Here is a 22313-nt window from a genome sequence, read left to right on the forward strand (position 1 = left end):
GAGGCGTGTCATTCTCTCACAGAGGAGTGTCATTCTCTCACAGAGGAGTGTCATTCATTCTCTCACAGAGGAGTGTCATTCATTCTCTCACAGAGGCGTGTCATTCATTCTCTCACAGAGACGTGTCATTCATTCTCTCACAGAGACGTGTCATTCATTCTCTCACAGAGACGTGTCATTCTCTCACAGAGGAGTGTCACTCATTCTCTCACAGAGGAGTGTCACTCATTCTCTCACAGAGGCGTGTCACTCATTCTCTCACAGACACGTGTCATTCTCACAGAGGCGTGTCATTCATTCTCTCACAGAGGTGTGTCATTCATTCTCTTACAGACACGTGTCATTCTCACAGAGGCGTGTCATTCATTCTCTCACAGAGGCGTGTCACTCATTCTCTCACAGACACGTGTCATTCTCACAGAGGCGTGTCATTCATTCTCTCACAGAGGTGTGTCATTCATTCTCTTACAGACAAGTGTCATTCTCTCACAGAGGAGTGTCATTCATTCTCTCACAGACACGTGTCATTCTCTCACAGAGGAGTGTCATTCATTCTCTCACAGAGGCGTGTCACTCATTCTCTCACAGACGCGTGTCATTCATTCTCTCACAGACGCGTGTCATACTCTCAGAGGTGTATCATTCTCTCACAGATGCGTGTCATTCATTCTCTCCTACGCATTTCATTAATTCTCTCAGACGCGTTTCATTAATTCTCTCACAGGCGTCTCATTCATTCTAATAGACGCGTTCATTAATTCTCTCACAAACGAGTGTCATTCATTCTCTTACAGACTCAAGTCGATCATTCTCGCATAGGCACGTGTCATTCATTCTCTCACTTGACACAGAAAGGACCTTTCATTCGGTACAGCATAGATACACTCGACTTTGGGCTTCAGTTTACAAAATGGGTACAAATTCTACATAGGTAACCAATGGATGAGACACGTCAGAGAATGAATGACACGCCTCAGAGAGAATGACACGCGTTTGTGAGAGAATGAATGACACGCCACGTGTCTGTGAGAATGACACGCGTCTGTGAGAGAAAGAATGACACGCCTCTGTGAGAGAATGAATGACATGCCGCTGTGAGAGAATGAATGACATGCCTCTGTGAGAGAATGCCAGCGGGTGAACTTCCATCTCCGTCCTTTGAACTTCATAGGGTTCTCCACATTGATGTCCTCTTCTTACCCTGCCCTGTCCGCCTTAGCAAGCTGGACCAATAGTGATCAGCTGAAATGAAGACATCAAGGCTTTGCGGCTGGGTGGACAGGAGAAGCCATCACTAAATGCCCATGACACACCACAATTTCTGTATTATGACCCCAGTGAATGGCTAGATACAGCCCTGACGGTCACATAGAATATGCTCAGACCTAGCAATTGGGAAAAAACCTAAATTTTTCGTCAAATATGATTTTTTCGTTTCCATCAAATGTCAGAGGAATACTTATATGCTACTACTTTGGAACTGCACTACATTCTATACATTACCGGTGATGCCCAGAAATTAAGATGGGCGTATAGAACTCGCTAGTGTTTCAGCTAGGCTGTTTTACTGGGACGCTGCGCCCTGCCCGATATTTTGATGGGGCAAATGCGCATTGCCCTTTTAGTGGTGCCCTGCTAAAACAGCCTGCCCTGTGCCTTCCCCACCCGCGGGCCGCAGAGTCCCGCGGATGAGAAAAGTTGCTGTGACCGATCTCCGCCGGGTGAATAGAGGCCGTGCACATAGCATCTATTCACCATGAGAGGAGAGCTAGGGGAAGCCCAGCACCTCCCTTTCGGGAGCGAGCTTGCCGAGACTCCCTACACCCTCCTTGGCTGCAGTCTAGCGGCAACACTATTCACTATTCTGGTAGCATGGTTTTGTATCTCAGGCAGCACAGATGGTATAATGGTTAGCATTACTGCCTCACAGCACTGAGGTCATGGGTTCAATTCCCACTATGGACTTGTGTTTGTATATTCTCCCTGTGCTTGCGTGGGTTTCCTCCGAGTGCTCCGGTTTCCTCTCACACTCCAAAAATATACCTGTAGGTTCAGGGCCGGCAACAGAAATCCTGGGGCCCGACACACTCATTTTTTGGGGTCCCCCTATCCCCACCTAGAACATATATGCAAGTTGGCCATTGGCTCATCACCTTATCCTCGCCTGTGTTGTACCAGCATTATCCTAGCCGGCGTGTCTCAAGTCTCATCCGTGCCCCTCCATCTCCAGTCATCCACTCATCTCCCCTCTGTCCCCCTGCTTAATCATCCCCCAGCCCCTCTGTCTCTCAGCTTAATCATCCCCCAGCCCCTCGGTCTCTCAGCTTAATCATCTCCCAGCACCTCGGTCTCTCAGCTTAATCATCCCCCAGCCCCTCGGTCTCTCAGCTTAATCATCCCCCAGCCCCTCGGTCTCTCAGCTTAATTATCCCCCAGCCCCTCGGTCTCTCTGCTTAATCATCCCCCAGCCACTCTGTCTCTCTGCTTAAACATACACCAGCCCCTCAGTCTCTCAGCTTAATCATCCCCCAGCCCCTCTGTCTCTCAGCTTAATCATCCCCCATCCCCTCTGTCTCTCTGCTTAAACATACACCAGCCCCTCAGTCTCTCAGTTTAATCAATCCCTGGCCCTTCCGTCTCAGTTTAATAATCCCCCACCCCCCCTGTCTCTCACCTTAATCACCCCCCAGCCCTTCTTTTGGTCAGTTTAATCATTCCCCAGCCTCTGCGTATCTCCCCAGCCTAATTATCCCCCAGCCTGTCTGTACCTCTGTTTAATCATTACTCAGCCCCCCTATGTCTCCCTAGCCCATGTGTCACCCAGGGCCTAGTCTAATTTCCCAGTCCATGTGTGTCTCAGCCTCATTCCTTCGGCTCCACCCTCGCCCCCCCCTTTGACGTCACAGGCGCTGCGCCGTGCTGCCAGCCCCGGTTTCTCGGTTCTCTCTGCATATGCCCGGCGTTTAGAGCAGCAGGCCAGCAGCAGAAGCAAGGTATGTGTGTGTGGGGGGGGGGTACATGCACGGGGCCCCTCGGAGTCTCAGGGCCTGGTACGTGTCCCCCCTGTACTTCCCTGTCGCCGGGCTTGGGTAGGTTAATTGGGTCCCAACAAAATTGACCCTAGTGTGTGTATGTGTGCGCGCACAAATGATAGGGAATATAGAGTGTAAGCTCCACTGGGGCAGGGAGTGATGTGAATGGACCAATATTCTCTGTAAAGCGCTGCGGAATATGTGTGCGCTATATAAATGACTGGTAATAATCTTATAAAACATTCCCCATGCAATAATCCTAAATGCATTTTCAAAACAATTTACTCAATATTTAGTTCATTTATATGGTCTTGTAAGGGGAAGCAATCGGGAAGCCGACTGCCTATATACCGGCAGCCGGCTTCCCGACTGTCTTATCCCGGCAAGGGTGAAATGCTGGGCGTCTAGATGTAGACGCCCGCATTTCCCCGACGCCGGGAGACCGGCGCCCGGCATCACGATCGTAGTGATGTCGGGCGCCGCGAGCGGACAGCCGCAGGGGGGAGGGTTAGGTTTAGGGCTCCCGGGGGGGACTTAGGGTTAGGCACCCCCCCGGGAGGGTTAGGCTAGGGGAAGGGAGGGTTAGGGTTAGGCACCCCCCCGGGGGACTTAGGTTTAGGCAGCGGGGAAGGGGGTGGTTAGGGTTAGGCACTTAGAGGGGGGAAGTTAGGGTTAGGCACCCCTAAGGAGGGTTAGGGTTAGGGGGGTTAGGTTAGTGGATACTTACCTATCCACGATCGGGATTTCCAGCGCTGTCGGGCTTCCGCTGCGTCGCACTCTGCTCATGTCGGGCTGCCGCTGACGGGAATCGAACCGCCGGCCGCATACCCATTCCCTTGTAAGCAGTCCCATATCTCCTTCAAAGATAGAAAAGATAGCAGAACGGCGGTACCAGACATACAGGATGTAGTCTGTGGGCATGGCCATTCTATGTTGGGACTTTGGGGCTCCACCTCCATGGCCGCTGAAGGTGGCCACAGCATGTTACAGGCCTGGCTGTGTCTTTTTGGCAGGCCGGGACCCTGGACCCCACACTCATTTAATATCAGGGCCTGTAAAATTAGAAAGCTTCCTTGTACTTGCTGTACAGATAGTAAATATAAGCTGGGGAATAGTTAAGAGGGAGGTATATCTTATATATACTGATATACGTTACAAATAAGCTTACAGGATTTAGATAGGAGGGGCACGTACTCCTGAATATTTGGCATGTAGGTGACAGGTCTGCATTTGTCATGGTTCAGCATTAGCAGCAGATTTGCAAATGGGCAGAGAATGTGTTACAATTCCCCTTGCTGACATTGGGGCTGTTTCCCCACGGCTGGAGAGTGTCACACAAGCCTTCAGGTGCAGCGTGATACTAATGAGCATGGGTGGGTCACACGTCACACGTCTGGTAATTGCTCGAGGTGTTCTGTATATAATTTGGAAGATGTTGAATGATGGCTGAGATCACTGAGATAGAGGAATTTGAAAGAGTTACTTTCTTGCCATTAGGACCTATCACCGTTCAGAGGAAATTAATGGGCAGTAAGTAAGAGGTTTCCATTTTGAGGTGACATATATTAGTGGCAATGAGTCACACTTGGCTTTGCTCTCATCTCATCGCTGGCTAAGAAATAAGTGTTAGTTAGACTGATGTCTCCACCCTACAGACCAGCAAGTATTACTCACAGTACATAAACAGTGCAGAAGTAGGTAACATGTGGGTCCGCAGCCAGTGTAACTACAACTCCCAGCATACCTGGAAATGCCAACACCTGTGATTCCACAACGGCTGGGCAGTGACCGGCTAAATCTGTAGATATATTTACCATAAAGAGATGAGCTGTTTTACATTTATGTACATACAAATCGAGAGATATACCCTATATACACCTTATAGGTATTCAGAAGCAAAAAAACAAGATACTCTTGGCTTTAAATACAAGACATGTACAGTACTGTCAGATGATGTGTGTTCAAAGTTCTTTCCTATTATAGAACAATTGTCAATTGCCGACGTCAGATCACAATGATGGCAATCCCGACGTATGCAGGTAAGTAATTTTACCTTACTCCTAATCCACCTTTCCCTCATCCTAATCCTCACCCTCCCCTCTTGTAACCTAACCCTAATACCCACCCCCCACGCAGCCTAATCCTCACCCTCCCCTTTTGTAACCTAACCCTAATACCCACCCCCCACGCAGCCTAATCCTAACTCTCCCCTCCTGTAGCCTAAACCTAACACCCCCCCCCCACGCAGCCTAATCCAAACCCTCCCCTCCTGTAGCTTAACCCTAACACCCCCCACGCAGCCTAACCCTCCCCTCCTGTAGCCTAACCCTAACACCCCCCCACACAGCCTAACCCTCCCCTCCTGTAACCTAACCCTAACACCCCCTACGCAGCCTAACCCTAGCCCTCCCCTCCTGTAGCCTAAACCTAACACCCCCCCACGCAGCCTAATCCTAACCCTCCCCTCCTGTAGCCTAACCCTACAACCCCCCACACAGCCTAATCCTAACCCTCCCCTCCAGTAGCATAACCCTAATACCCCTCCATGCAGCCTAATCCTAACCCTCCCCTCCAGTAGCATAACCCTAATACCCCTCCATGCAGCCTAACCCTAACTCTCCCCTCCTGTAACCTAACCCTAACACCCCCCACGCAGCCTAACCCTAACCCTCCCCTCCTGTAACCTAACCCTAATACCACCCCCACGCAACCTAACCCTAATACTCCCCTAGTGTAGCCTAGCCCTAAACCCCTCCCTAGTGCCCAACCCTAACCCCTCACTCCTAACCCAAATACTTACCGTCGAGATCGCAGCAGCCAGATTCTGGATCCGGGATTCTGACTCCTGTCAGGATTCTGATGCCGGGATTCTATGCGTCGGCATTGTGTCTGCTGTTATGCCGACTACATCCCGTAGTTGTAAGTGCAATCGGGAGAAAAAAATTACTGTGACTGCTACTACAGTACCAATCATTACAAGTATAGCTCTTAACTTAATGATGGCCGAATCAGAAAAAATTAAATTATATATATTTAGTCAGAAGAAATTCGCACTCACATCCTTAGCATGTCACAGCAGAAACAAGGTTTCCAGAATACATCCATATAATTGGTTATTAAACCAAATGAGGGCACTCACCATTCGAGCTGTTAGAATTTTTTATTCACCAAAAAAAGGCATCATAATCGGCCGATAGTGTCGTCACTTATTTTCCCTCCTGTCAACACAGAAGTGCGCAGGAAATTGAGTGAAGATTCTTTACCGTTACAAGCGGTCCGCAACCTGACATCACAGAAAATGTAATTCCCTCCCTATGAATAGAGCTGACAATGACAACCAATTCATTCTGCTGTGTGGTCTGGTTGGGGTTGCGCAGGGAACACTTGCTCCCAAATTCCACCCGAGAAAGGAAACATGGCGGAACAAGGCGAATATTTTATAGAAAAATTTATCCCAACTACACACCAGGACCCCATCATTTATAAAACCTTCTAAAGAGGACAAACAGAGGTGGTGCCCACAGCAACCAATGAGAAGCCAGCTAACATTTTATAACATGTACTAGCTAAATGATAGCTACAATCTCATTGGCTGCTGTGTTCAACACTTCCACCTCCATTGTCCTCGCCCCTTTTTTCGCACGGGATGTCCCTGCAGACGGTTTAATACACATTTTGGGGAACATGTAAATGCAATGAAGTACAAAAAATATGGATAAATGCAAGTACAGCTTCCTAAATAGAGCCCCTATGTACTAAGAGCCTAATTCAGAGTTGTACGCTATGCCAATATTTATGGAGTTGAGCAATTATCGGTAAACTGCGCACGCTGCACGTGATTTAAGGTACATTGACGGCGTCGCTAGCAGCGACTAATTACTCGCAGTCTGATTGTCAGTCAGGGAGCGTTAACGAGGTGTGTCGGCAAATAATGCAGGAGTGTCACAACCTGCGTCTGCGTTCCCGTTCACAAGAAAAATAGATCCGGCATCTCAGTCCCCGCAGCCCTCGGGTTACACAGAACGGCGATGATTGAAAGATCTGCGTCTTTGCATGCAGCCGTTTGGGTTCGCAAAGCCACAGGTGAGCGCCTCAGTACATCTCCCGGCGTCTGGGACATTTGCATATTTTTGTACGGCAGCTGCATACAAAGACGCGGCGGCATTAGCGTACAACTATGAATCAGACCCTGAAAATATTTTACCAAACATAAACCAAACACTGCAAATAACACTGCTCAGACCTCCGCCACACCTTCACTATTACTTCATTATTCTATATGAAGGAGGTTATAGAGAAAGCTAAGCTCTCTGTGTAATCCGGCCTCAAGTGTAAGCTTACAGAGCTAATGTCTCCGCTTCACCTTCTCTTTGTGCAGAGGAAACTTCCTTTACATAAATTACCAGAAACATGTCTGCACAGGCTGTGTACACTACAGCAGGCTAAGCTGTCATTTCACTCATTGTCCTTCTGCCAGCAACAGGAGCAACCAAGTCCAACTCTTATAGCAAGAAAATGTGCGTGATTCCATGTAATTCCCTATGTCTGCTGCACCCCAAACTTAGATCTCCCACACACAGCACTTGGAGAGAGATAAAGTAGAGAGAAAACAAGTACCAACCAATCAGCTCTTAACTATCACTTTACATGCTGTGTTTGAAAAAGGACAGGAGCTGGTTGGTTGGTACTTTATCTCTCTCCACTTTACCTCTCTCCAAAGTTTAGTATATCTAGCCCTAAAGCTGCATACACACACAACGATTTTGTTACCAACGATTTTATGAACGATTTTCTGTCAGATTATCTGTCACATTTTTTAAAGTGTAATGAACGATTCTTTTGAACTACAAACGATTTTTGCATATTCCCTTAATGAAAATCGTTCAGTTGACAAGTCTGACTGAACTACAAACGTGAATGCGCATGAGCGATAATCGTTCATCGTTTGACTTAGAAAGTGAACGATTTTTTCAAATGATTATCGTTAAACGATATCGTTTAACGATAATCGTTAAAAAAATCATTGTGTGTGTATGCAGCTTTAGTGTTTAACAAACTTTAAATGTGATTTAACACTAAAGCTGCATACACACTCAAAGATGTAGTAAATGAACGATTTTAGTAAACGATCATTCATTTTTTCAAGGGAAAAATGAACAAAAATCGTTTACTAAAATTGTTCATTTACTAAATGTAATGAACGATTTTTTTGAACTACAAACGATTTTTGCATATTCCCTTACTGACAATCGTTGAGTTGGTCAGTCTGACTGAACTACAAACATGAACGCGCATGAATGATAATCGTTCATCGTTTTAACTCGGAAAGTGTACGATTTTTTCAACGATTGAACGATATCGTTATTGATAATCGTTCAAAAAATCGTTGTGTGTGTATGCATCTTAAGGGGTCAATACAGTTGTGAGTGATGTGGAGGTGATGCCCGCCATGTGCCAATGGAATGGTGATGGAAGGCCGGCAACGGCGCCCTTCATCACCCATTAATCTCACTCATTTCAATCCTGAATTGTGAATTTTACTTGGCGGCAGCATAGGGGGTGTGTATTAAAATACACAAATGAGTGGCTGCCGTCTGTGCGCACTACACCGCAGGCATTGCTTCTAAATGATTTGACCCGATAGTCCCAAAAAAATATTAATGATGGAAAGGGATGGACTGGTGCGCACACACACACACACACACACACACACACACACACACACACACACACACACACACTCACTTCTGAAAAGTGGGGGTCATTCAGACCCACTCGCACGCGGGTCGATGGTGCCCTACTGCGCATGCGCACGACGGAGGGAGCTCCGTCGTGCGCATGCGCGAGTCCCGGCTAGCGACGGGATAGCCGTCGCTCTGGGTCTCGCACCAAAGGGGGCGTACTGTCGATGTTTATTGACAGCACGCCCCCTTTGGTGGGCGTGCCGGGGGCGTGGCTGCCAGACAGAGGCGTTCCCATGGGAACGCCTACCGTCTAAAGCCGGCCCCACTGACATCACTAGTGATGTCAGTGGGAGTGATTTTGGCTCTGATAGAGCCAAAATCACTCCAGGGCTTGCGGCAGCGAGACCCTACCGCAGGGTCTCCGTCGCAAGCCCGATGGTCGCGATGGTCTTGACCATCGCGACCATTATCATGGACGCTCGCTATAGCTGTGGGTGGTCACCCACAGCTATGCGAGCGTCCAAGAGGCCGCTCCATTTTCATGTAGGAGGGCCCTGATTCAGAGCGTCCAGCTCTGAATCAGGCCCAGTGTTCGCTTAGCTTCACCTGAATCTGGACATTGGGTGTTACTGCTCTGTAAGGAATGCGTATTAAATATATATTGCTCTATACCGCAGGGAGCTAACCAATCACCTTGCCCTGTGTACCAGCACCTAGGCTATATTCAAAACATGTTTGTTGCCGTACAGAAGCCAGACCAGACCACTTTTCTTGTAAAGGGAGAAACATTCCTGGCAGATGATGGTACAAGAATAAATCTACAGAGATCATCTGAGAAGTCACAAGTGTGAGTGAGAAGTCATCGTGTCTGTCGCTAGTGCGACAGCTCAGCGCTGGGTGAGCTCATAGGGAGACTGAAGCCGAATATCAGTCATCACTCTATTACTTCTCATTATTCAGAGTTTTTGCATCAGGAACACATGAATCACAGCGCAACACTCAATATGACCCATCTGCTCATTTCTATTTGCATAAAGAATTGTTTTAAGCTAAATGACAATGAATCCTAATCCCTGAACAAGGCTGACAAGCAATATTATTGGGGGAGATTTATCAAACCTTGGAGAGAGATCAAGTTGAAACTGAAAGAGATAAATGAACCAATGAGCCCCTGTTTGTGGCTAGGTTTTAAAAATGACAGTTAGGAGCTGACTGGTTGGTACTTTCTCTCCACGGCTTAGTACATCTACCTCTTAAGCTGGCCACACATCTAAAGATTATCTGTCCAACCAGCCAACTAGTTGATTGGTTGGAATGAAAATCTGGTAAGGTATACAGTCAGCAATTTTCTCCCAAACGCTGGAAAATGGACCAAAACTGTTGTTTGAACAAATAGTTTAGATCAAACATTTAACAAACTTGTCTGAACGACCATTTTCATCTGTTTTTCTGGCATTTAGGAGCAAATTGCTGATCATCATTTACTCCCATTCCTTACCAGATTTTCATTCCAACCAATCAACAAGTTGGCTGGTTGGATGTAAGTTGGTCTAGTGCAGGGGTCTTCAAACTTGGCCCTCCAGATGCTGTGGAACTACACATCCCAGCATGCACTGCCACCTTTTTGATATAACAGCATGCTAAACCTATGTGCAGTGCATGCTGGGATGTGTAGTACCACAGCATCTGGAGGGCCAAGTTTGAAGACCCCTGGTCTAGTGTGTGGCCAGCTTTAGGCTGGGTACACACGTAAAGATTATCTGTCCAACCATCCAACTAGTTGATTGGTTGGAATGAAAATCTGGTAAGGTATGACAGCAAATGACAATCAGCAATTTTCTCCCAAACGCCAGAAAATGGACAAAAACTGTTGTTTGAACAAATTGTTTAGATCAAATATTTAACAAACTTGTCTGACCGACCATTTTCATCTGTTTTCTGGCATTTAGGAGCAAATTGCTGATCATGAGTTACTCCCATACGTTACCAGATTTTCATTCCAACCAATCAACTAGATGGATGATTGGACAGAAAATCTTTACGTGTGTATGCAGCTATAGCCTTTGAAATTAGTTTTCAAATCTACCACAGAAGTAGAACTTCTGGAATTGCCGTGGCCGATCTAAACAGAATTCTTCAATATCCGCTTTGGATCACTTATTACATATAGCAAGCCTCATGTAATAAGCAGCAAGAAATGCTTCCCAAAATCATTGGAATATACTCCAAGCTCACAAGTACTGTAGGACCACTAAGGTAAAATAGGAAACATTCACCACTGATTATATCGGCCACCTCTTTGACTGCTTTGTTTGTTTTTGGCTCCCTTCAAAGTTGCCAATGCCCCTAAGGAGAATAAACTTCACCCCTCAATGATGTCACATACGCACAGTGCTATTTTTCAGCAGGAACAAGCAGGAAATTCGGTTCCTGAACCTCTCATTACCTATGATGCAATGTCCAGGGCCAAAATATATTCTACAGAAGATAAATATTATTTTAAAATATATATACAGTCAGGTGCATAAATATTGGGACATTGACAAAATTTTCATATTTTGGCCTCTATTCACCACCACAATAGCTTTGAAATGAAACAAACAAGATGTGCTTTAACTGCAGACTTTCAGATTTAATTTGAGGGTAATTACATCCAAATCGGGTGAACGGTGTAGGAATTACAACGGTGTCAATATGTGCCTCCCACTTTTTAAGGGGCCAAAAGTAATGGGACTATCAACTCAAAACCTATTTCATGGACAGGCGTGGGCTATTCCCTCGTTATTTCTAGGGGTGTGCACCGGCCACTTTTCGTGTTTTGTGTTTTGGTTTTGGATCTGGATCTTTCTTCGTGTTTTGGATCTGGATTGGTTTTGCCAAAACCACCCTTCCGTGTTTTGGGTTCTGGGTTTTGTGTTTTGGATCTGTATTTTTTTTTTAAAAAGCATAAAAACAGCTACAATCACAGAATTTGTAGGTTTTTCTGCTCCTATGCTATTATTAACCTCAATAACCTTAATTTCCACTCATTTCCAGTCTATTCTGAACACCTCACACCTCACAATAGTGTTTTTATGTCCAAAAGGTTGCACCGAGGTAGCTGGATGACTATGCTAAGCGACACGAGTGGGCGGCACAAACACGTGACCCATCTAGGCGTGAAACTGCAGTGGCAGACAGGATGGCATTGAAAAACTAGGCCCCAAACTGTACATAATGCAAAGAAAAAAAAGAGGTGCAAGATGGAATTGTCATTGGGCCCTCCCACCCACCCTTATGTTGTATAAACAGGACATGCACACTTTAACAAACCAATCATTTCAGCGCCAGGGTCTGCCACACAACTGTGGCTGAAATGATTGGTTCGTTTGGGCCCCCACAAAACAAGCTGGCAATTAATGTGTCCCTGCACAAACTGGCTCTACGGAGGCAAGATGTCATCCTCATCCTCCTCATCCACCGATTCCTCACCCTCTTCAGTGTGTACATCCTCATCCTCACAAAGTATTAACTCGTCCCCACTTGAATCCATCACCACAGGTCCCTCTGTACCTTCTGGAGGCTGGTCTCCCTGGAAGAGCTGATAATTCATTTTGATGAACATCATCTTCTCCACATTCTGTGGAAGCAACCTCCTACGCCTTTCGCTGACAAGGTTCCCGGCTGCACTAAACACTCTTTCGGAGTACACACTGGAGGGGGGGCAACTCAGGTAAAATAGAGCCAGTTTGTACAGGGGCCTCCAAATTGCCTCTTTTTCCTGCCAGTACAGGTATGGACTGTCTGACATGCCTACTTGGATGCTGTTACCGATGTAATCCTCCACCATTCTGTCAATGGTGACAGTATCATATGCAGTGACAGTAGACATGTCAGAAGTTGTTGCCAGGTCCTTCAGTCCGGACCAGATGTCCAAACTTGGTCCTGCCTGCCCTGCATCACTGCCAGCGGGTTGCTTAGGATACCTAAGTTTTTTCCTGGCAGCCCCAGTTGCGGGAGAAAATGAAGAAGGAGCCGTTGACGTGTCACGTTCCGCTTCAGCTGACAATGTGTTCACCAGCAGGTCTTTGCACCTCTGCAGGCTTGTGTCGGCCGGAAAGAGAGACACCACATAGGCTTTAAACCTAGGATCGAGCACGGTGGCCAAAATGTAGTGGTCTGATTTCAACAGATTGACCACCCTGGAATCCTGGCAAAGCGAATGAAGGGCTTCATCCACAAGTCCCACATGCCGAGCGGAATCGCTCCGTCTTAGCTCCTCCTTCACTTTCTCCAGCTGCTTCTGCAAAAGCCTGATGAGGGGAATGACCTGACTCAAGCTGGCAGTGTCTGAACTGACTTCACGTGTGGCAAGTTCGAAGGGCTGGAGAACCTTGCACAACACGGAAATCATTCTCCACTGCGCTTGAGTCAGGTGCATACCCCCTCCTTTGCCTATGTCATAGGTGGATGTATAGGCTTGTATGGCCTTTTGCTGCTCCTCCATCCTCTGAAGCATATAGAGGGTTGAGTTCCACCGCGTCACAACCTCTTGCTTCAGGTGATGGCGGGGCAGGTTCAAGAGTGTTTGCTGGCGCTCCAGTCTTCGGCACGCAGTCGCTGAATGGCGAAAGTGGCCAGAAATTTTTCGGGCCACCCAAAGCGTCTCCTGCACGCCCCTGTTGCTTTTCAGAAAATTCTGCACCACCAAGTTTATTGTGTGAGCAAAACATGGGACGTGCTGGAATTTGCCCAGATGTAATGCCCGCACAATATTGATGGCGTTGTCAGATATCACAAATCCCCAGGAGAGTCTAAGTGGGGTAAGCCACTGGGCGATGATTTCCCTCAGTTTCTCTAAGAGGTTGTCGGCGGTGTGCCTCTTACTGAAACCGGTGATACACAGCGTAGCCTGCCTTGTAACGAGCTGGCGTTTCTGAGATGCTGCTACTGGTGACGCTGCTGCTGTTGCTGCGTAAGGTGATACATCTACCCAGTGGGCTGTCACAGTCATATAGTCCTTAGTCTGCCCTGTTCCACTTGTCCACATGTCCGTGGTTAAGTGGACATTGTGTACAATGGCATTTTTCAGGACACTGAGGACACTTTTTCTGACGTTTCTGTACAGTCTCGGTATCGCCTGCCTAGTGAAGTGGAATCTAGACGGGATTTGGAACCGGGGACACACTACCTCCATCAATTGTCTAAATCCCACTGCACTAATGGCAGATACCGGACGCACGTCTAACACCAACATAGCAGTCAAGGCCTCAGTTATACGTTTTGCTTCAGGATGACTGCTGTCGTACTTCATCCTCCTCGCTAAGGACTGTTGGAGGGTCAATTGTTTAGTAAAAGTAGTGGTGTTCCTACTTCCTCTCTGGGATGATGAACGACTCCCAGCAGCAGCAACAGCAGCAGCGGCAGCAGTAGGCGTAGCAATGCAGGATCCTCCGGAGGAATCCCAGATAGGAGAGTCAGTCATGCCAGTGACATGGCCTGCAGGACTACTTCCGATCCTGACTAAGGAGGAAATTGACGAGGAGGGAGTTGACGGTGTGGTTTGCAGGCGCTTGGATACAACAGGACAACGGGATTTAGGTGTCCCTGGACTGCTTACGGTCTTAGCCAAAGTTTCTGAACTTGACAGTAACTTTTTATGAACGCGCTGCAGGTGCCGTATAAGGAAGGATGTTCCTAGGTGGTTGACGTCCCTACCCCTACTTATTTCACCTTTACATATGGTACATATGGCAAGACAGTTGTTGTCCGGATTTGGATAGAAATATTGCCAGACCAAAGAGGTGGAATGTTTGGTCTTCTGCCCAGGCATGACCGTGATGGGCTTTTTCATCCCACGGACAACAACTGTCTCCCCCGGAGCCTGATTTAAACAAACCACATCACCATCAGAATCCTCCTCGCCAACTTCCTCCTCAGCGCCAGCTACACCAGTATCCTCATCCTGTTGTACTTCAACAGTGACATCTTCAATTTGCATATCAGCAAGTGGACTGTGGGTGCTCCTTTCAGCACTTGCAGGGGGCGTGCAAATGGTGGAAAGAGCCACCTCTTCCCGTCCAGTGCTGGGAAGGTCAGGCATCGCAACTACCACCACACTTGGACTCTCCTTGGGGATTTGTGATATCTTCTTAGAAAGCACAGTTCTTCGCTGTGCTTTTGCCAGCTTAACTCTTTTGATTTTTTTAGTGGGAGGAGGGCTTCCATCGTCATGTGAAGCTGAACCACTAGTCATGAACATACTAGGGATCGACCTTAGCCGTTCCTTGCCACTCCGTGTCGTAAATGGCATATTGGCAAGTTTACGTTTCTCTTCAGCTGATTTAAATGTTTTTTTCAAGGTCATTTTCCTGAACTTTGTCATTTGGGATTGTATGTGCCCTCTATTATGACATTGGGCATCGGCCTTGGCAGACGACGTTGATGGCATGTTATCGTCTATGTCATGACTAGTGGCAGCAGCTTCAGCACTAGGAGGAAGTGGTTCTTGATCTTTCTCTATTTTATTTTTATCGGAGAAAGTTTGGTCCTCCATTTATGTTATATCGATTTGATATATACGTGCGGCTAAACACAGAAAATTATTTTTTTTGGGTTTTGGACTGGAGTGTACTTTGGGGGTTACAGCACCCTTTAACGGTCAAGCCAGCCGGCCCTTTACTTATGACACAGGCGCACGCTTGGCACTACTTTGTTGATGCACGTGCGGCTACTGCGCACACAATTCACAAACACAGAAAATATATTATTTTTTTAGCACTTGGGGGGAGCACCCCTGATGGACAGAGCACCCCCTGGACAACACTACAGCACCCCTTTAGGACTGGGACACTGCACAGGACTTTGGAGTGGACACAGCCCCTATGGAGAACTGACTGCACAACACAGTCCAGCCAGCCCCTATGGACTTTGAAGTAGTGGACACAGCCCCTATTAACAACAGCAGCACAGCACAACACAGCCAGCCCCTATGGACTTTGAAGTAGTGGACAACAGCAGCACTACACTACACTACACTACACAGCCCTAACTCCCACCCTCCCTCTTCACTGTCCACAGCCGAGTGAGAAAATGGCGCCGACGCGGGTACCTTATATAGGATCCAAAACCCGCGAGACTCGGAAGGCGGGATGATGACGTTTTGCCTCGATTTCAGATCCGAGTCAGGCGGGAAAAGTCGAGCCTGACTCGGATCGGACTCGGATCGGGGGGGCTCGGGGGGGTTCGGATTTCAGAAATCCGAACCCGCTCACCCCTAGTTATTTCATTATCAATTAAGCAGGTAAAAGGTCTGGAGTTGATTCTAGGTGTGACATTTGCATTTGGAATCAGTTGCTGTCAACTCTCAATATGAGATCCAAAGAGCTGTCACTATCAGTGAAGCAAGCCATCATTAGGCTGAAAAATCAAAACAAACCCATCAAAGAGATAGCAATAACATTAGGTGTGGCCAAATCAACTATAATACCATCAGGGAGGTGTCTGATTGGCTCCAAATTTATCCTGCAGCAGGACAATAACCCCAAACATACAGCCTATGTCAATAAGAACTATCTTCAGAATGAAGAAGAACAAGGAGTCCTGGAAGTGATGATATGGCTCCCACAGAGCCCTGATCTCACCATCATCGAGTCTGTCTGGGATTACATGAAGAGACAGAAGGATATGAGCAAGCCTACATCCAAGATCTGTGGTTAGTTCTCCAAGATGTTTGGAACAACCTCCCTGCCGAGCTCCTTCAAAAACTGTGTGCAAGTGCACCTAGAAGAATTGATGCTGCTTTGCAGGCAACGGGTGGTCACGCCAAATATTGATTTGATTTAGATTTCTCTTCTGTTCATTCACTTTGACTCTTGTTAATTGATAAAAATAAACTATTAATACTTCAATTTTCGAAAGCATTTTTACTTTGCAGATTTTTTTTCACACCTGCCAAAAACTTTTGCACAGTACTGTGATATATATACACACACACAAACATATATAATTGTTACTCTATAGTTCCACCCCCAGTTCCTTAGCCTATTTTTCCCAGAAACATAGCCCTGCATATGCATGTTCCTTCCCACTTGTCCACTCACCCATGTTATTGTACTGTGAGAGGGTTATCATGTATCAATATGGCAACTATAGGGGCAGGAACAGCAAATGACATAATTCGGCTTCATCCCAGCACTGATTATGTACAGGGGGGCGGTTCCCACCGAGTACCACCCATTTCCAAGTGATACAGGAGAGTGCCTAAAGCTGGGTAAACACTATACAGTATATCATCCAATATATCGCGCGTGACAAATCGGAATGACCATCATAGAGTGTATACCCTGAAAACCAGCCAACTCATCTTACGATGAATTGGGTGGTCACATCTTCCCATCGGATGTGCTGCACATCAAATGGACAATGCCACAGTCGATGCAGTATAGGGTGATTTTTTTTTTCTGTGTGACACACGGGACATATACATGTCATGTATTCAACTACGTGAAGTGTTTCTATACCACTTTTTTTTTTTTTTTCTTTGTTGGTCGAAAATATACACCAGAAAAAAATTCACTACAGTGAAAAACTCTGCGTGATGCGCGGGATCCAGAGAGTCTCAGAGAGTCCCGCGCAGAGTTTTTAAAAAAATCCCAGAAGGAACGGTTTACTGTAGTGACACTTTTTCTGGTGTATATTTTCTACCAACGAAGTAGACTTGGACACCAGACAGAAAAGAAAAAAAAAAAATTTGGTGTAGAAACAGTTTGCGTACTTGGATGTACTGTATGTAAATATCCGATGTGTCACACAGAGAATCGCCCTATAGTTACATTAGACCTGTAAGGATATATCGCACCGTCGTACAGAAAATCGTGCAGCGTGTACGGCGATGCAACATATCGCTACACCACATTGCTGCATCGCTAAGCGCGGTCGTCCAGGTGTGTACCCAGCTTAAATCTACTGGAAGTCCATGGGAGAATTGACGTAGCGGGACAGTTAGCAAGTATGAATAAGGCTGACAGGAGAGTTCTGGGAGACAAAGGGATTATGGGTTAGGGAGGAGAACCAGTGTTATTTTTACTGAACAGTGAGCTGCACCGCTCAACAAAGCTGCACTATCATCGAGGGGGAGATTAATCAAAGTGGAGCTGTTTCCTACAGTAACCAATCACTTTCTAGCTATCACTTTATAGACTGTACTAGACATATGATAGGTAGAATTTGATAGGTTGCTATGGGCACCACCTCCATTTTGTAAGGTTTGAAAAGGAGGGAGTACTATAGGGGGAGGTGTGAGCAGGGGGACCAATGAGAGTCTGCCATCACAGACATTGTGTTTGGGTTTTTTTATTAAATTGGTTCTCTTCCTCACTCCCCCATTCGGCAGCCATTTTAGAGTACTGAAAAAAGTGTTCACTACCTTAGGTGGTAGTTCAGTTTTAATATTCACAATAGAGATTATGTACATAACTAGGTGCACATCTGTATCTCCCAGCTGAAAGGACTGACCTGCTCTGTTACATGAATAGTACTGGCCCCAGCAATAATATACTAGGTGAGTAACACCAGCCAATCAATACAAAGTCATGGTTAAATAGTCAAACTGAATAAAGTAATTTTACAGTTGCTCCACGTAATAAAGTCTGTATCTCACCTAGATCCCGTGACATGCGGTGAGGTGAATGGTTGGGGAGGCACACATGGAGATGGGTCTGAGTGCTGGGACCCTGTCTCACCACCTACTCACTGTAACTCTCCCCTCACTACACTAAGCTTCAGTGTCCATTGATTCTCCAAACCTGCATCACTGTGTCTTCTCTTGCTGCTGCTGACAACTCCGATCTCTAAACACGGCAGTGCACTTACTGGTCACATGACGCACCCAAGATGTCCATCAGTGCTCAAGGCACGCCCCCCAAACTCAGAGGCATGCCTCTATCAGCTTTCTTTCTGTGCGGCTTACTGCCCGTGGTGTGGCCTCACCCCCAGCTCTGCAGCCAGTGTCTGACTATACAGAAGCGAGGCTGAGTTGTTGCTGCCTCATCTCTCATCTCCCTGCAGTCCCAGGGAGCTCCACAAAGCTGGTGAGTGTTAACTGTAAAAATGTATACAATAAACAAAGAAGATGTTTTTAAAGTTATAAATATCTTCTTTGCATTATTCTAATCATTTTTATATTAAATCTCAGGAGTATGACATGAAGACAGACAGACACGTCCCAGCCTAGATCCAATCAGAACCTGTGTAATACAAATATCTCCCTATTAATAGGGATGAGTCGGCGAACTGCTTGCTGGTAACATCATGTAAGCAGCAGACACCATTCACAGCCAGGGAAATGCAACTCACCGACCAGAAATCAGGGTATAGCTGAATGGCCGTATGACTTCCATCCATCCAATACTAGAGATAATACATCAGTGCTTTAATGGCTGTACCAGAAACGTTTACACTCTGTATGGTTAGAGGCTATTTTACCGTTTATTAAATGTCAATTGTCAATTCAAGTCTTTTTTAAATATATTTAAATTCGTACCCCTATATCCATAGTTTATAATATGATAATCTACAAGCAGAGTTATGCATTTTATTTAGGGCCCTAGGGGTAAATTTACTAAAGTGAGAGTTTTCAGAGGTTAGTTTTAAAAGAGATGTTGCCCATAGCAACCAATCAGATTCTAGCTATTATCTTCTAGAAGGTGCTAGTTAAATGATAGGTAGAATCTGATTGGTTTCCATGGGCAACATCTCTTCTAAAACTCACTTCTAAAAACTCTCACTTTAGTAAATTTAGGCCCCTAGTGTTGAAAATCAGATTTAAAAGTACAATTACTCCAGTAGTTTCCCTGCAAAACTAAAAGCTCATACATAACGATGGCAAAGAAATTGTACATGTGCAGCGCCCCCACACAGAGAATGCTCTGCACTTTTAAAACAGAAAATGGAGTCTGCACACGGTCACATCATGCGTCCGCAGCAGCAAGTAGCTCCGCCTGAGTCGCATCGTGAGCGCACGCAGAGCCTTAGGTGAAATAGACGATCTGAGCAGCAGCTGGGTTGCGACTATTCGGACGCACCTGAACAGCTGCGTTTTGTGGTAGTGTCGCGGGTGTGTAGCCGACTTCCACGATTGTTTGTGGTGTCCGGACGTAGCTGAGTCGCCTGTTTCTGACGGATCTCTTTCTCCAAACACAGGGAGGGCGCCAGTCCTTTTACAAATGATGGCGACTGCTGACGGAAAGCCAGCGGGCGGCGTAAGTAACTGATTAGGATGCCATGCCCGGATGATAATGCGGGCGCATATGTGTCCGACTTTAGAATCAGGCCCCTTGTGTACTGTATTATACCTAAGCATTTATCATCCTGCAGAGAACCCGCACTTTGCTGCAGCAATGTAAATGTTGGAGCTCAGACTACGATCATTTCAAACTGACCTTATACATGGCGGCAGAAAACTTCATCTCATTAACTCGCTGTGTATGATAATGGCCGGCAGGCGCCAGCCAATCAGCTCCCAACTGACATCTGTCTGAAAAATGACAGTTGGGAGCTGATTGGCTGGAGCACCATTTATCATACGTAAACGTGTTGTATCACTCGTTGCATATGATAAAACTCGTTGATAAATAGGCCCCTGTGAGAGAACTTGCAAATGGGGGCCTGCCCTCCCACCATTGGAGGTGTACGCAAACCATCGGGTTTCCGTACATCGCTGAATGAGGCCCGATGTCCTACCAAAAGACAGCAATCATGTGCAAGAGCTTCTTCTCAATTGTTGAATATACATTTCACAAAATGTCATTAAAAATGTCAGTGAACCAACGTGAATAAATTAAATGTATAACAAGAAATAGATGTTGCTACTTACAGCGATAAGAGCTGAGTTTCTTTGGCCAAGTCCATTAGACGTCGAGTGTTGCTGTTCGCCATTGGCCTCGCCGCCATTATCGCTCAGTAGTTGCTGCTGATGCTGGCGGTAGTCTGGCGGCACTGCACAGGCGCTCTTGTTATGCTTACTGTTCTTCCGCGTGCCCTGGCCATGTTGGACAAGGGTCAGCAGTTGGAGCGTATTTTCCCGCTCCCTATCAGAGCTCTCCGCCCTGCTGCGCTCATAGCGTCCTTCACAGCTCAGGTGATGCTGGCGACACACGGCGATCCGAGCCCGCAAACGCTCAACTATGGCGCTGTGCAAACGAGGGGCTACTGTCCCAGCGCCAAGCAGACCAACACTAGATACACCAATTCCAAGACTCCCCGCCGGGGCTTGAGGGGGGGCTGTTTCCCCCATAATTCTGTTACTGTATGGAGGCACGTTTTCCCGGTAGTTAATTAAACCACAGATGGTTAATATTTTCCCGTTAGTGCCACATAAACAGAGCAGGCGCCGGCTCTGAGACAGTCCGGGAAATAGATACCAAATAAAACCAATTTATCCAAAAATGTCCTTGTCCTAGAAGAAAGAAAATGTTACTTTTATAATATTTACAATTACAACCAAGTCATATGATCTTATTGCTCAGCTGATTGTACAACAGACGGACCTGATAGCAATTTGGCTGCACTGGGAGAGAGACGAATTGTACAGGTTGGGCCATTCAGGAGACTCTGCGTCCCTCTCCTATTCTGGGTCAGTCAATAACCCCCCCCCCCCCCCCCCAACACGTGGTGGGGAATGCCATCGGCTCATCCGATTTACCATCCAACCGATCAATTCTAAACCAATTGTACAATTTTATCTCCCAAACTCAGTGGTCAGCCAATTAGGTTAAATAGACATTAAGGGGGGGGATTCAATTCATGGCGAATCCATTTGCCCGGCAATATATTCGCGTCAGCCACAGCGCTTTACGGCAGCGGGATCTCCCACAAAAGTGTTTACTGCACCATAGGGTAGCCAGCACTTTTGTGCGAATTGGGCATTCGGCCGGCCGGGCCAAGGGTGTGAGTCGGGCTGCCGTTGCCGGTGTTTACACGCCACACGCCAACCGCCCTTTGCCGACAATTAAATTCTCTACTAACTCTCCAGGTGTGTGACTACTTGATGTGTAATGACTTCCCTTTCTCCAATGCAGTTGTACAGTCCTGTTTTATAGAACATATGTTGCAATGCTTACAATACAGAGTAAAGCTAGGTACACATTGTCTGATTTTTTTCTAATCGGTCTGACAAACGTGGCAATTTTTTGGCAAAATCAAAAGACCCAATATCTGGGCTACACATTATTTTTTATTAGAAGTTTACCGATTTCCCGCCACACCGCAGTGAATTTGAATAAATCCGCCTACAAGGAGGATGGCACAGTGACTGGAAAACTATAGAAATATGGGCAGGTAATCGAGAATGCACACACTGCGCATTATCGGGAGATTGAGATTTTATGTTTTGGCCGACTTATCGGATAATCGAAGGAAATCGTTTCTGGACGTTTTTTAGCCGTTTTATCGGTGAAACGATTGTTCATGCACACTATACAATAAATCAGGCCGATGACCCGATTATTGGTAAATCGGCCCAATAGTTGTATAGTGTGTACCTAGCTTTACTGTTGACCTGCTAACCTTTGATTATACTAGGTTGGAGATCAACATCCAGAGATGTATAGGGGACAGT

The 22313-nt window shown here is 46.5% G+C and overlaps 1 protein-coding gene across 1 annotated transcript in view; it reads right to left on the bottom strand.

Moving 5' to 3' along the window:
- The window catches only part of MAML2 (mastermind like transcriptional coactivator 2), a 208687-nt gene that overhangs the window by 185517 nt on the left and 857 nt on the right, over nt 1-22313 (bottom strand). The window contains exon 2 of the mRNA XM_088456702.1: nt 20571-21152. Coding sequence (XP_088312828.1) covers nt 20571-20990 — 420 coding nt within the window. The 5' untranslated portion in view covers nt 20991-21152. The remainder of the gene's footprint in view (nt 1-20570; nt 21153-22313) is intronic.

The sequence above is a fragment of the Taudactylus pleione genome, unplaced genomic scaffold, assembly GCF_031769625.1.
Source record: "Taudactylus pleione unplaced genomic scaffold, aTauple2 ptg000711l, whole genome shotgun sequence".
NCBI lineage: Eukaryota > Metazoa > Chordata > Amphibia > Anura > Myobatrachidae > Taudactylus > Taudactylus pleione.